At 46.3% G+C, this 15,822-nt stretch overlaps 1 protein-coding gene across 1 annotated transcript in view; it reads right to left on the bottom strand.

Moving 5' to 3' along the window:
- Positions 1-15,822, bottom strand: part of dock1 (dedicator of cytokinesis 1) — a 763,650-nt gene that overhangs the window by 20,978 nt on the left and 726,850 nt on the right. Inside the window, 2 exon segments of the mRNA XM_038821673.1 lie at positions 3,761-3,784; positions 3,786-3,899. Coding sequence (XP_038677601.1) covers positions 3,761-3,784; positions 3,786-3,899 — 138 coding nt within the window.

Raw genomic sequence — 15,822 nt, 5'->3', positions numbered from 1 at the left:
TACTCTGTCTGCCACCTTGTTACCCATTCATTTAACTTGTCTCCAACTCTTTCTGTCCTCCTCACAGCTTGCATTCCCACTTTAGATCGTCAACAAACAACCTGCCAGTCCCACTCTCACATAACCATGAAAAACTGCCAAATTAATGAGTAGTTGTTAATTAATAGGTAGCCTGCTCTCATTCTCTCTTAGCTTCCCATTGTTCTGCAACACCACATTGTTTGGCATCACACACTATTTTTGTATGCTCCCGACCTCTCACAAGATCTCAACACCCACGAGGTCACCAATGAGTTTTTTGATTCAAGATAAGGAACCTCTTAGGTAACTAGCATTTTTGATTAATTGATACCACACACTCCCTACACATGCTGGGTAACAGAAATTTTACTGTATCTTTATTTGTGCCACTAGTTCATACACTTTATTACCCAACGATTAGATTTAAAGCCCTCTTTGCTGCCTGAGTTATATACTTGCCAAGACACTGGCCCAGCACAGTTCTGGTGAAGACCATCCCAATGATACTGCACCCTCTTTCCTCATTCAAGTTATGCTGACTTTAACTAGTTTTATTTAAACTGTGAGAAGTAATTTTAAGTGAAATTTGGATGAGTTTTGCATTAAGAAGTATTTATTTCTCTGGACAGTATTTTAATCCCTTTACACACACCTAAACTAAGCTGTCCATCTGTTGCTGTCCATGAATTGCCTTCGGAAGATTAAAAATTTTAATTGAGGTTACTGGTGGTCGAATGACTACATTACTAACTCTCACTTCACAAAAGGCAGGAAAGTACAACCTGTTCCAGTTGCATGGTTTAATCAGAAAAAAACAGATGAATAAGCACATAATTCCGATGGCCTTACACACCAAATCATAGTATTTATGAACTATTACTGTTTAAAACATAATGCACAGCATTCATCATTGCAGCCTTGCATCTGACAATGTACGTTTGCAGGGTGAGACACAAGGGGCTGGATTCCCCGCAGTCCCGTGCCGAAATTGCGACCGGCGCGGGGGCGGAGAATCCACTTTCACACCGTAATCGGGCCCGGCGCCGGTCCGGCGATTCTCCAGGCCCGAAAATCGGCATGACTGTGGACTACGCCACGCTGCCGGGGCGGGGGGGGGGGGGGGGGGGGGGGGGGGGCATTGCCAGAGGCCTACTCCCGACTGGCCGAGTTCTCGACGGCGTGGAACTAACCACCTATTGCCGGTCAGGATGCTGGCATGGCGACTACGGACTCAGTCCACGGCCACCCTGGTCAGAGGGGTCAGAGGTCAGGGGGTGCTTATAGGCTGCCGGGGATTAAATTGGTGCAGTTTCAGGCTCGGGCACGTGGCCAAAGGGGGGTGTCCCATGACATTTTCACAAACCTCTGGTCTGGACTTTAGCCTGGAGGCGGGTGGCAGACAGGATCTGTTGTGCAGTCAGGAAATCCACAAAAATAGGTTTCTTGATTGTCTGGTGGAATTTAATTGTAGGACTACTTTACATTTTTTTCTATGTTCCAACCCAGAGGCAGCATGATTGACTAGCTGGAGGATTAAAGAATTGAACCTACGATTGTTTATGTCCAGAAGATTCAGCCCATAATTTCAGTCCCTCAAGTCGGTGCGAATGCTTCACTTCACGTAAGTCATGCGAGTCTAATACCATTCTGCTCCTCATATCCCATAGCATTTAATATTTCTATTTTTAAAGAAACTATCTTAATTCTGTTTTAAAATAATCCATGGACTCAGTGAGTTGTGGCAGAGGTTTCTACATTCTCACCGTGTTTCATCTAAAGAAAAGTTTTCAATTTCACACCCCCTTCCACCGTTTCCACTTCCAATTCTTCATTAAAAAAAAACATAGCAGATAGGATAGGCCTATTGGGAGAGTGAGAGAAAAATAGATCATTGTAGGTGGGAGGTGGGGGAAGGGTTGGCCCAGTGGTGCACATCGTGATAGGCTAGGGCCTGAGGGCCCCACTATTGGCAGAGGTTTAATAGTCTGGAGGATCCTGATTCTGTTGGAAGAGCAGACGTATTGTGCTAGTATTTATTGGGTAGTTTGTTGGCCATTCAAAAAATTCTCCTGTTCCTCAAAGACCACAAGTAGTGCTTGAAAGTGTTTACCCCACGGATGCAACCCTTGTAGCCTGCTTTAAAGTGCTGAGTTTCTCTTCAAACCTGACCTACATAGGTTTAAAAGAGACTGACTGTTCAAAGGAAGGCAGTCACATTTTAATATTTAAATGACCAACCCTATACCCACAAGTGGATAGGTTCTCTGCCCCTTGTCCCAAAACTATCAGTGGGTAATTTCAAGGAGGGTTTGTTTCTTATTTTAGATTGTTTGCATTTTAACCTATGAGACAACCTCAACCCACTAATTGTTAAAATTCCTATCCAGTTCATTAAGACAGCAACACTTCATAACAGGTGGCTACTAAAGACATATTCTGCTGCGTCAAACAAAAAGCTTATAGAATATCCAAGAAGTGGAAGATCTCTGTGCGAATGTAATAACATACTGCACAGAACAGGTTAATATCAGTTTGAGCCTCACCATCCTCACATTGTGATTCTTCAATTCAAATAGCTCATTATGAAGATATAATGAGCAATGAGGTGCTTCTCCACAGGGAGTGAGCCACTAGGCAAATTATTACTCAACATGTTCCTTGGGGTTGACTCCGGAATATTTAGGCATTTATCACAAATTTGTACTCTGAAAGGCATAACGGTACATAGGATGTGGGGGTGGGGTACTAGGATACTGCTATAAAGTAAAAGGAAGGATATAACAAGTTACTGACTTCCGGCTGGTGCTTCCCTCGTGTTTCTAATTAAAAACATATCAATAGCTCAGTAATCTTAGAGTACATACAAACATACAAATTAGGAGCAGTGGTAGACCAGTCAGCCCCTCGAGCTTGCGCTGCCATTCCATTACATCATGGCTGATCTGATTGAATCCCCAAATCCACATTCCTGCCTATCCCTGATAATATTTCACCCCCTTGCTTATCAAAAATCTATCTACCTCTGCCTCTAAAATATTCAAAGACTCCACTGCCTTTTGGGGAAGACCATTCCAAAGACTCCTGACTCAAGAGTAGCTAAACTAAATTAGATAGTTTATTCACAGTTTGTGCTGAACAAGCTAATTTTAATTGGGGTGCTACAATATTTATCAGTGATTCTTGTTTAAGGAGTAAATATATGCACTGATAAAAAGGCAAAATGCTGGAAATCTGAAATTAAGAAGAAAAAAGATGGATATACTCAGCAGGTCTTGCAGTATCTGTGGAAAGAGAAACAGTGTTAACATTTCAGGTTAATGACCTTCCTTTGGTGCATTGATGTTTCTGCCCAGGCTGTTGTGCAGCAACAGATTCTGAAGTAAACCTCGACAGTGGACAGGAGGGCTTGGCTCTGTTATTACCTTCTTCCCACTGTGCCGAATTACTCTCTGGCTCCAACAATGGATATTTGGCAATATCCCAGTGGGAATAAAAGGTTTGTGGAGCGATACTCTGCAAGGAGCAAATGCCTTAATGAGATGAAAAAACTGACAAAAAAGAGAAAAGTATCAGTGGGGTACATTATCTACAGCACAAAACAGAAAATTCTTGACACTCTCAGCAGGCCTGACAGCATCTGTGGAGAGAGAAGGGAGCCAGCGTTTTGAGTCTGGATGACTTTGTCAAAGCCTTATGTATGGTATGTATCACAACAGAATGTTTGAAAAAAAATACTCACACATGTTTTGACTCCATATTGTTTTCTCCACTTTTTCTTTCAATTGTTTGAAACAGGTTTCTAATCTCTCATGGAAAGGCCTCAATGCTTCGGTTACCTTCTCACCATGAATTCGGACTCCCTCGTTCAGGAATGGAATCTAAGCAATTTTAGAAAATGCACAATGATGATAATGTTCTACAACATCAATTCTCACTTGTACAGATATCGTCTTTCACAGAACAATTGTCTCAAAATGTTTTACAGAAGGTGGAGGAATTGGGAGGGAACGTATGCGGGGCGTTCAAAGATACTTGGCAAGATTCTCTTGTCTCCCCACGAGCAGTGCGTTTCTCGGCAGAGAGGGGTGGCCTGCCGTTAGTTGGCGACGGGATCTTCTGGTCCCACTGCTGTCAATAGGATTTCCCATTTAATCCACCCACGGCCTAGGGAAACCTGTGGCGGGGTATGTCGGTGGCACGACTGGAACATCCCACTGGCATGAACAGCCAAAAGATCACGCCCACTGGCAAAGAAGCAAGTTTGGTGAAATACAAACAGCAAGTGCTTGAAAAATTCAGTAGGTCTGGAAGCTTCAATGGAGAGAGAAAGTTAACATTTTGAGTCCAATATACATCTTCCTCAGAACTGAATGGAGGTAGATTTATTTTATGCTGTTGAAGGGGGAGAGGGAAGGTCAGGAAAAGGGCAGGAGAAATTAAGTAACAAAGACGACATGGAGCAAAAGGCAAAGGTAGTTATAATGATTGTAGTAAAGAAACAAAGCATTAGTCCAGAGTAACAGTTGGAGGCAAGTGTTAATGGTATAACCCTGTCTGAAAGCAAAATCATTGGCCATGATTTTGCACTCCCACTTGCATCGTGTGGGTTTGGTGATGGGAACGGTAAATATCGCTAGACATGCAAAGTTGCCTTTTACATCAGTGTAAACACATGATGCAATTGTCCCCTCCCCCTTTCAGGGACGGGACCTGTTTCCCAGCGTTCAACGTCAAGAGCTTTTCTCCCAGTGTCTGCATGGGTTTCCTCCGGGTGACTCCAGTTTCCTCCCACAGTCCAAAGTTGTGCAGATTAGGTGGATTGGCCATGCTAAATTGTCCCTTAGTGTCCAAGGATATGTAGGTTAGGTGGGGTTACGGGGATAGGGTGGGAGCGTGGGCCTAGATAGGGTGCTATTTCAGAGGGTTGGTGCAGGCTCAATGCTGGCTCGTTATAAATTGGAGGAATTTTAGGAACATAATTTGAATGTATTAACAAGTATTTATTTGGCCCGTATGTGGGAATCATACCCCCCCCTTCCAGACCACAAGCAAAAAATTTATCCATGGCAATGTAGCAGCAGAACAGCAGGAAGCCCGACTGGTCTCTGAAGGTGTGCACTTGGCAAGATGACCTCCCGTGGGGGCTCAGGCATCAATTCACTACTGTTGTAGTGCTATAGCAGTGCCTGGGTAGTGCAGTGACAGGGCAGTGTGCAGATAGTGCCAGTGGGGTGCCAGGATGGTTCTGGAAAGATGAAGCAGGAGGTGGCTTTAGATGCCGGTAATACTGGGACTTACTCTGGGGAGATGGCAACTCTATAAGTCAGATGGGTTGCACCCGAACAGAGCTGGGTTTGAGTTCCTTGCGGGGTGTTTTGTTAGTGCCGTTGGGAGGGCTTTGAACTAACTCAGTAGGGGTGTGGGAAAAAACAAGAAATATTAGAGAGGTAACAGGATGCACAAAATACTGGGAGGGACAGAGAATAATAAGTTAATAGATGAAGTCAGAGTAAGGGAGAAAGTAATGATGTTTACCGTGCATGTATATGAATGTACGGAATATCGTAAATAAGATTGGCAAGTTACAGATGCGGACTGCGTTGTAGAAATATGTTGTGGTGATAGCAGACCTGGCTCAAGGAAGGGCTGGATTGAGTGATAGACATTCCTAGGCACAAGGGGCGCGATTCTCCGCTCCCCACGCGTTTTGCGACACGCCGCTCGGAGAATTGCCGCTTTCCGTTTCTCACGGCGACCGGTGATTCTCCGGCCCGGATGGGCCGAGCAGCCTGACGAACCCGACCGGTTCACGTCGGCGTCAACCACACCTGGTCGCTGCCAGCGTGAACATCGCGCGACTGATAAATGTGGGGCCTGTGGGGGGCGGAGGGAGGATCGAGCACCATGGGCATGCTCATGAGATGTCTGGCCCGCGATCGGTGCATACCGATCGTCGGGCCAGCGTCTCTAAGAGACGCACTCTTTTCCCTCCGCCGCCCCGCAAGATCAACCCGCCATGTCTTGCGGGGCAGCGGAGGGGAAGAGGGCAATAGCGCATGCGTGGGTTGGCGCCGGCCAACCAGCGCATGCGCGGCTGACATCATTTCGGCGCTGCCGGCCGCGTCATTCCCGGCGCGCCGCTTTGACACAAGCGTCAAGGCCGGGCGCTCGGGATTCACGCGCTGCTGCTCCTAGCCCCTAGTGGGGGGGGGGGGGGGGGGGGGGGTTAGAATAGGGGGGGGGAGAAGAATAGGGGGCGAGGAGCGGCCTCGAACGCCAGAGTGAAACACTCCGGGTTTCACTCCGGCGTCGGCTCTTTCTCTCCATTTCGGAGAATCGTGCCCAAGGTGTTCAGAAAACAGGAAAGGAGCACGGGCGGTGGTATTGCTTACAGAAAGCATTGCAGTGCTCGAGAAAGAGGATGTCCCAGAGGGTTAAAGGACAGAATCAACTTGTTTAGAGCTAAGGAACAAGAAGGGTGCAATTTACATTGCATGGTGTAGTCAACTAGTGAGAAAGATGTAGAAGAACAAATTTACAGGGAAATTACAGTGAGATTGAAATTTTATAGAATAGTTATAATGGGGAACTTTAATTATCCAAATGTCGACAGTGGTAGTGTAAAGGGTGGAGAAGGGCAAAAGTTCCGAGATTGTACTCAGGAAATTTTTCTACAGCAAAATGTCCAGTCCAACAAGAAACAATGCACCGTTGGACCTGGTTCTTGGAAACGAGGTGGGCCAAGTAAATCAAATTTCATTGGGGTACATTTAGGAGACAGTGATCATTATATTAGAATGGTGATAGAAAATGAAAATAGGCAATCCAGAGTACAAATTATTAACTAGGATCTGACTTCAATGGGGCAAGAACAGAGCTGAGTTGGTTAGACTGGAACAAAAGGTTAGCGGGAATAAATGTAGCTGTATAATGGACTACCTTCAAAACAGAAATGGTCCGGACACAGTCAAGGTACATTCCCTTAAAAGGAAAAGATAGGGCAAACAAATCCAGAGCCCCCTAGATGAAACAAAAGATAGAAAATAAGATAAGGAATAAAAAGAGTGTTTACGACGTGTCAGGTAGAAAATACAGTTGAGAACCAAGAGAAATACAGAAGGTTCAGAGAGGAGGTGAAAAAGCACTTCAGTGAAACAGAGAGGAATTATGAGGAAAGACAGTCAGTCAACAAAAAGGGGAATCCCATTGTCTTCTACAGGCATATAAATAATAAAAGGGTGGTAAAAGGAGGAGTAGGACTGAGAAAAAGAAATAAACACAGAGAGGCTGGGGGCATGACTGAGGTAATAAATGTATACTTTACTTCCATCTTTACCAAGGAGGTAGATGCTACCCAGACCATGGCGACAAGTAAGCAAATTCTCTCCCTAGAAGAGTTCAAAATTGATAAGGAGAAGGCGTTGAATAGATTGGCGCTCCTTAAAGTTGACAAGGCACCAGGACGGGGTGAAAATGCATCCAAGGATATTGAAAGAAGTGAAAATGGAAATGGGAGGGGTGCTAGCCATAATCTTCCAGTCTTCTCCAGACCCAGGGGAAGTGCCAGGGGACTGCAGAATTGAAAATGTCATGCCCTTGTTCAAAAGGTTGCAAGGAAAAACCCAGCAATTACAGAGTAGTCAATTTAACATCAGTGGTGGGTAAATTTCCAGAAATAATTATTTTGGATAGAATTGGAAGTCATGTGGAAAAATGTGGGTTGATTAGAAGAGCCAGCATGGGTTTCAGCAGTGATGAGGGTGAGGTTTTTAAAATTAATTTACAGGATGAGGGTGTCGTTGGTTAGGCCAGCATTTATTGCCCATCCCTAGATGCATTTGAGAAGGTGGTGGGGAGTTGTCTTCTTGAACCACTGCAGTTCTTCATGTGTAAGTATACCTGCGCTGTTAGGGAGTTCCAGGATTTTATCCCAGCAACAGCGAAGGAACGGTGATATATTTCCAAGTCAGGATGGTGAGAGACATGGAGGGGGTGACATTCACCCTCCAGGTGACGGGGTTCCCAGGTATCCGCTGCTCATGTCCTTCTAGATGGTAGTGGTTGTGGGTTTGGAAGGTGCTGTTGAAGAAACCTTGGTGAGTTACTGCAATGCATCTTGTAGATGGTATACAAGGCTGCCACTGTTCGTCCGTGGTTGAGGGTTTGAATGTTTGTGGAAGGAGGAGCAATCAAGCGGGCTGCTTTGTCCTGGATAGTGTTGAGCTTCTTGAGTGTTGTTGGAGTTGCACACATCCAGACAAGTGGAGAGTATTCCATTTCACTCCTGACTTGCGCCTTATAGACAGTGGACAGACTTTGGGGAGTCAGGAGGTGAGTTACTCGCCATAGGATTTGACCTTCCCTGGTAGCCATAGTATTAATGTGGCTAGTCCAGTTCAGTTTCTGATTCATGATAACCCCCAGGATGTGGATTGTTTGGGGGGGGGGGGGGGGGGGGTTGAGCGATGGTAATGTCATTGAATGTCAAAGGACCATGGTTAGATCCTCTCTTGTAGGAGATGGTCATTGCCTGGTACTTGTGTGGCAAGATTGTAACTTGCCACTTGTTAGCCCAAGCCTGGATATTGTCTAGGTCTTGCTGCATTTGGACATGGACTGCTTCATTATCTGAGGAATCGTGAATGGTGCTGAACATTGTGTAGTCATCCGCAAACATCCCCACTTTGTCTTGTTTGATGTAGGAGTGCAATGTTTTGGAGGCGGAAACAGGTGGTTTTGTGACAGACCACATGTAGAAATTGAAGCACAGTTCAGGGTCAAACAGGTCAATCCTGTTCACAGAGAACAAAAACTGAAAATACTGGACAATCAACAGGTCTGACAGATCATCTGCAGAGAGAAAAGGGAGCTAATGTTTTGAGTCTGGATGACTCTGTCAAAGTTCACAGAGCTTCACATAGAACTCGAGTTCAGTCTGAAAACGGGGTCGATTATAAATTTTATAATATTGGCAGGTAGCGTTAACTGATATTATCAGCCTTAAATCGACATCTGCAGGAATAAGCCTCAGTTGAGATTCCAAGTGACTACATTTATTTTCGAATGCATGTTTATTTCAATCCTTTTCTGCTAAAGTTTCTGGATTGTTGCACTGATTCTTAATATCATCCAAACCCCTCCAGGCACCCATTTACAGTAACTTAATTACCTGGCTATATCTTTACCAATACCCTTAAATATCAGTTTATACTAATTCATTTTATTCTTCCTACTTGTTTTTGATTTCTTTATCATTTTGTCTTTAGTGGGGTTACTGGGATAAGGTCGGGGCTCTTTCCAAGGGTCGGTGCAGACTTGATGGGCTGAATGGCCTCCTTTTGCACTGTAGAGATTCTATGATTCTAAGTGAGCAAACCTGCTTAATAATGTTTTCACAAACATAGTTCTGGAAACGAAATGTTTCGTTTTTAAGAATTAAATACAAATAATCATATTTTCTCACTCATTCTTGGCAAAGGGATATGAATTACAAGATATTTATTGGATTGTCCACAGTTAATTTAAACTTATTGTTCTGAATTCATGGCATGACAGCATTCCTTTCACGCCTGAAAGCAAATTTTGGTGTATTGTATTGTAACTATATTGTCGGCATAATAAACTGAATTTGCTCAATATATTCAATTCCGTGCAGTGGGTTGTTACTTCTATTTTAATCTTTTGGGTTGAGTGTGAAGTGAAGAAATGAATAGTGTGCAGAAAATAAGTGATTATAGTGTTTGAAAATGATAAAGACATTTCATCTTTTTGCATCCAGTGTTGGCAACAAGTACTCCCTTCTGCATAGTTTGACACTATAATGCACGAACACTAAAGTGCTATAACTTCAACTTCAGTGTTGTTACAACAGCAATGCAATAATTTCATTTCTCAAACCAGCCACTGTTGTACAATTATTGCTGAAATATACATCAATTTATGTATAGTATAGAGGCGATAACTTTAATAGAGAAATGCAAACTTTCAGTGAATGGCTGAAAGATCACAGAATCATAGAATCTACAACTGAAAATATCCCTCTATGGTTATATCTGTCCCTCTGAAGGAACCAGTTCAAATGCTTCTTCTCTCCTTTTTCCAGCCTGATAACTTCTCATCTGCAAACTGACTTTCATGGTGTGGGTTACCCTGGGGAGAACTCCCTCTGGCAAAGATGCAACTCCCACTTGCATTTTTCATTATGTATTGTTTATTGATACAATCTGACACACACATGTGCCAAGGTACAGTGAAAAGTATTATTCTGCACACAGACCTGACAACTCCATACGTATATAGATTGGTACAACATACAAAAAATAATTCCAACTGTAAAAGAGGAAAAATGCATAGGAAGATCAATTTAATATATAGGGCCTGATTCTCCCGGAAAAATATCTCAGTTAATTTGTGTCGGGTTTTTCAGGGAGTTTCTTGCCAGCAGCTATTCAATGACACAGTCACGTTTTGGGCCCTGGGGAGTTTCTCACCAGTTTAGTCCACACTTAGAATTTTTTTTTTGCCGGAGATCTGGCTGACTTTTTGAAAAGGTGCCCCAATCTCTAAGTGTGCTTGTGGATCCCCCACACCCCCCACCCATGGGTACTGTCACCTCCACACTGGACACTGGGCAGTGCCAAGGTGCCCACGTTCAGGGGGAGGCCACCCTATACTTATCCTCACCACCAGGGGTCTCCAAAGTCCTCCTTACTAAAACCCGTGATTTTGTGTCAAAACTGGGAAAACTGTCTCACAGACTAGTCAAGCAATAGCTTGACATGGTCATACTCACTAATTCATACCTTAAAGACAGTATCACAGATACCACCATTACCATCCGGGGTATGTCTTCTTCCAGTGGCAGGACAGACCACTAGAGGTAGCAGCACAGTGGTATACAGTTAGGGGTGTTGCTCAGGGAGTCCTTAACATTGATCCCATACCTCATGAAGTCTCATGGCATCAGGTCAAACATGGAAAGGAAATATTCTGCTGGTTACCAGCCACACACTTGACACAAAGTCTCAAGTTTCAGTCTCCCATGAAGCTCATGGCATCTTCAATCCACATCCATTCAAATTATGGCAAGGGGAAACCTGATACACAAATTAAATACTGTCTTGTGTGCGACTGTTGCCATCTAGAATATGGAACATATAACATCTGGATGTCTAACTCACAAATATGAAGGATGTATTATAGCACCACTATTGACTGAGCTGGATGAGTCCTGAAAGACATAGCTGCAAGATGTGGCCTGCAACAAGTGGTGGGAGAATCAACAAGAGGGAAAAACCTACTTTACCTTGTCCTCACTAATCTACCTGTTACAGACATATATGCCCATGACAGTATTGGTAGGAGTGACTACTGCATACTGGTGAAGCTACAGTACAGCACTACTTGCATGCAATAGACAGAGCTAAGAGATTCCACAATCAATTAATCAGATCCAAGCTCTGCAGTCTTGCCACATCCAGTCATAAATAGTCGTGGACAATCAAAGAACTAACAGGAGGTGGAGGTTCCACAAATAACCCCATCCTCAAGATGGGGGAGCCAAACATATCAGTGCAAATGACGAGGCACTTGCAACCATCTTCAGTTAGAAGTGTCAAGTGGATGATCCACCTCGGCCTCCTCCTGACATCAGACACCAATCTTCAACCAATCTGATTCTCTCATGTGATATCAAGAAACAACTGAAGGAGCTGCATGTTGCAAAGCCTATGGACTCTGGCAACATTCCGACATTAGTACTGAAGACCTTTGCTCTAGGAAAAGCCACGTTCCATTACATCCACGCGACAACTTGGACAACTGCCCTGGTATGTACAATCCATAAAAATGTAAACAAATCTCCTTGGCTAATTACCATGTCATCAATCTACTCTTGATCATTAGTAAAGTCTTGGAAGGTGTCATCAATAGTCCTATCAAGCGACACTTACTCTTATACAGTCACTAGATTCTATGAGGCATCTGCTAAAATATAAATAGTAATTAGCAGTTCAATCAGTTTCTTTTATTATCTTCTTCGTAAAGTATTCCATCATTTTAGTTTTGTGTTACTTTGATAGCTGTTTGATGAGCATTTTGAAAAAAGTGTAGTACCTCTGTAACTGTCCACAGCATGGTTTTATGATTTGAAGGATTAGATTTTAAGGCTTTTATATTCTGCTGTATCATAATCTGAAATATGTCACAATATGTGGGCAAATCTATATTTCAAATACTTGCTGGAAAATGGTTCGGTGGTGAGTGGGAGGTTGTGCCCCAGTAGCATTCTCTTGCATGACTAAGGGCATGGAACAATGCGTGGGCAGACAGCAAATAAGACGAGATACAGATTTGTGGAAGGAGCTTTGTGCAGATTTGTACAGCTGCAGGGATAAAACAAATATGTTTTTAAACACTATCTTAAAGGTCAGAAGCTCTCCCACTCATAAAAATTGACTGAACTGTATGATGGCAGAATTCCATTCCTCATGAAGATAGCTTTTGTAACTGAAACAGGTTCTTGATTCAAGTCATAATATGTGCAAACCATCGGATAATCTCAATAACTCTGATCCAGCATTGGACAAACCATACAATGCAATTTCCATAAACATAAAACTATTGTTTTGAATAGCCCCTGTGGTGGTATGGATATGAGCACTGCCATTGGTGCAGAGCACTGCCTTCCCATTGGCTCTGGCTGGTAATGTGCCTCTTGTCCGATTGGTTGGCACTAGTCATGTGACTGCTCTCCAATTGGTCGAGAGGCAAGTAGGCCCCGCCTCCTAGGTGGGGTATAAGTACCCAGAGTTCCCGGCAGTCGGCCTTACTCTGTAGTCGACCACCGGGCTAACAACTAGCTGATTAAAGCCACAGTTCGGATCCTAATTGTGCCTTGAGTCGAATTGACGGTACATCAATTTAATCAGCTAGAATTTTGGAATGGAGCTACGCATTAAGCCTGACTGCCTCCGCACCAGCCCACATGCTGCAAATGCGTCTGCGATCTTTAAACACTGGCAGGCGTGTTTTAATAGTTACCTGACAACTGCAGCCGGCAAGCCCACCAAGGAGCAGAAACTCCACATCCTCCACTGATGCGTGGGCACAGCGATCTACTCTATGATTGAGGACGAAAGCGATTATGATGCGATTATGGAGATTCTCAAAGGACACTTTCTCCGGCCGGTCAACGAAGTATACGCACGGCATCTCCTGACAACTTGACAACAGTTCCCTGGTGAGTCACTCGACGAGTTTTACCAGGCCCTCGCAGCTCTAGGGAGAACGTGCGCATGTTTCCAAGTTTCAGCGACTGAGCACGCGGAACATTTAATTAGAGACGCTTACGTTGCTGGCATGCAGTCTCCTTCTATCCGCCAATGATTGCTGGAGAAGAACACCCTCAGCCTAGCTGGGGCACGGACTCCTGCAACCTCCCTGGAGGTTGCTGACCTGAACGCCCGCGCATACGCCCCCGGCCACCCCCTGGACTTCATGGCACATGTCACCCTCATCCTCCGCGGACCCCGACCCCCCCAAGCCTGCGCTGCGTGTCGCTCCGACAAACTAGCGGGGCCCCGCTGCTATTTTTGTTGTCTCTCCAAGCACCCCCGCACGCGCTGCCCGGCCCGCTCCGCTCTGTGTAAGAGCTGCGGGAAGAAGGGCCACTACGCGGTGGTCTGCCAGACCAAGTCGGTCGCTGCTGTTCCGCGCAGCGACCGCGGACCGCCCCCCCCCGGGCCCAGCGCCACGCATCGACCTCTCCGGCCCCCGCAACGGCCCCACGGGCATCCCGATCCTCGCTCCCGGCTGCCCCGACCGGCCCGCAGATGCCGCTGACACTGACCCCAGCCGCCACGAGGTTCCAACGGGCGCCGCCATCTTGGGGCCCCGGCTCCACGTGCGGGTCCTGGGCGCCGCCATCTTGGGACCACGAATCCACGTGCGGGTCCTGGACGCCGCCATCTTGGGCCAACACGGAAGGCCCTGCCAGCGATTACTCTGCCGCTGAGGAGGATCTGGAACTCTCACCACAACTTGCGTCCATCAAACTCGACCAGTCGCGACCGCGCACGCTCGCCAAGACTACGACAATGGTCCAGCTCAATGGACACAAAATGAGATGCCTGCTGGACTCCGGGAGCACGGAAAGTTTCGTCCACCCCAACACGGTAAGGTGCTGCGCGCTCCCCATCCAGTTAAACATAAAATTGAATTGGCCTCAGGTTCGCACTCCGTCCAAATCACCGGGTACTGCACAGCGGACCTCACGGTCCAGGGGAGGGTTTTCAAAAACTTCAAACTCCTCATTCTCCGCCGTCTATCCGCTCCGGCACTCTTGCGCCTGGATTTCTAGTGCAACCTGCAAAGCCTGACCTTCCAATTCGGCGGCCCTATTCCCCCCCTTACTGTCTGCAGCCTCGCGTCCCTCAAAGTGGACCCCCGTTCCTTGTTTGCTAATCTCACCCCAGATTGTAAAACTGTCGCCACTCGGAGCAGACAATACGGTGCCCAGGACCGGACCTTCATCGGTCCGAGGTCCAGAGGCTCATTAAGGAAGGGGTTATCGAAGCCAGCAACAGTCCCTGGTGAGCCCAAGTGCTGGTAGTTTTGATTCGGGAGAAAAACCGGATGGTCATTGATTACAGTCAGACCATCAACAGGTTTACGCAGCTTGACGCGTATCCTCTCCCCCATATTTCCGACCTGGTTAACAAGATTGCGAAATACAAAGTCTTTTCCACGGTGGACCTTAAGTCCGCCTACCACCAGCTCCCCATCCGCGCGAGTGACCGAAAGTACACCGCGTTTGAGGCAGATGGGCGCCTCTACCACTTCCTCAGGGTTCCCTTCGGTGTCACAAATGGGATCTCGGTCTTCCAACGGGAGATGGACCAAATGGTCGACAAGCACGGTTTACGGGCCACCTTCCCGTATCTCGATAACGTCACCATCTGCGGCCATGACCAGCAGGACCACGACATCAACCTCCAAAAATTCCTCCGAACCACAAAACTCCTTAATTTAACATACAATAAGGATAAGTACGTGTTTAGTACCGACCGTCTAGCCATCCTTGGCTACGTAGTGCGTAACGGAGTGATAGGCCCCGATCCCGAACGCATGCGCCCCCTAATGGAACTCCCTCTCCCCAACTCCCACAAATCCCTCAAACGCTGCCTGGGCTTCTTCTCATATTACGCCCAGTGGGTCCCCAACTACGCAGACAAAGCCCGCCCCCTCATCCAGTCCACCTCCTTTCCCCTGTCGATGGAGGCCCGCCAGGCCTTTAGCCGCATCAAAGCGGATATCGCAAAGGCCACGATGCGTGCTATCGACGAGTCCCTCCCATTCCAGGTCGAGAGCGACGCATCTGACGTAGCTCTGGCGGCCACCCTGAACCAAGCGGGCAGACCCGTGGCCTTCTTTTCACGAACCCTCCACGCTTCCGAAATTCGCCATTCCTCGGTGGAAAAGGAAGCACAGGCCATAGTCGAAGCTGTGCGATATTGGAGGCACTATCTGGCCGGCAGGAGGTTTACCCTTCTCACAGACCAACGGTCAGTAGCTTTCATGTTCGATAATGCACAGAGGGGCAAGATCAAGAACGACAAGATCTTGCGGTAGCGGATCGAGTTGTCCACGTACAACTACGATATCTTGTATCGTCCTGGGAAGCTCAACGAGCCTTCCGATGCCCTATCCCGCGGTACCTGCGCCAGCGCGCAGATTGACCGCCTCCGCTCCTTCCACATGGACCTCTGCCATCCGGGGGTCACCCGTTTTTACCATTTTATT

This window comes from Scyliorhinus canicula, chromosome 16 (genome assembly GCF_902713615.1).
Source record: "Scyliorhinus canicula chromosome 16, sScyCan1.1, whole genome shotgun sequence".
Taxonomy (NCBI): Eukaryota; Metazoa; Chordata; class Chondrichthyes; order Carcharhiniformes; family Scyliorhinidae; genus Scyliorhinus; species Scyliorhinus canicula.
Note: the sequence above shows the minus strand (reverse complement) of the source record. Positions and strands in the feature narration are given on the sequence as shown.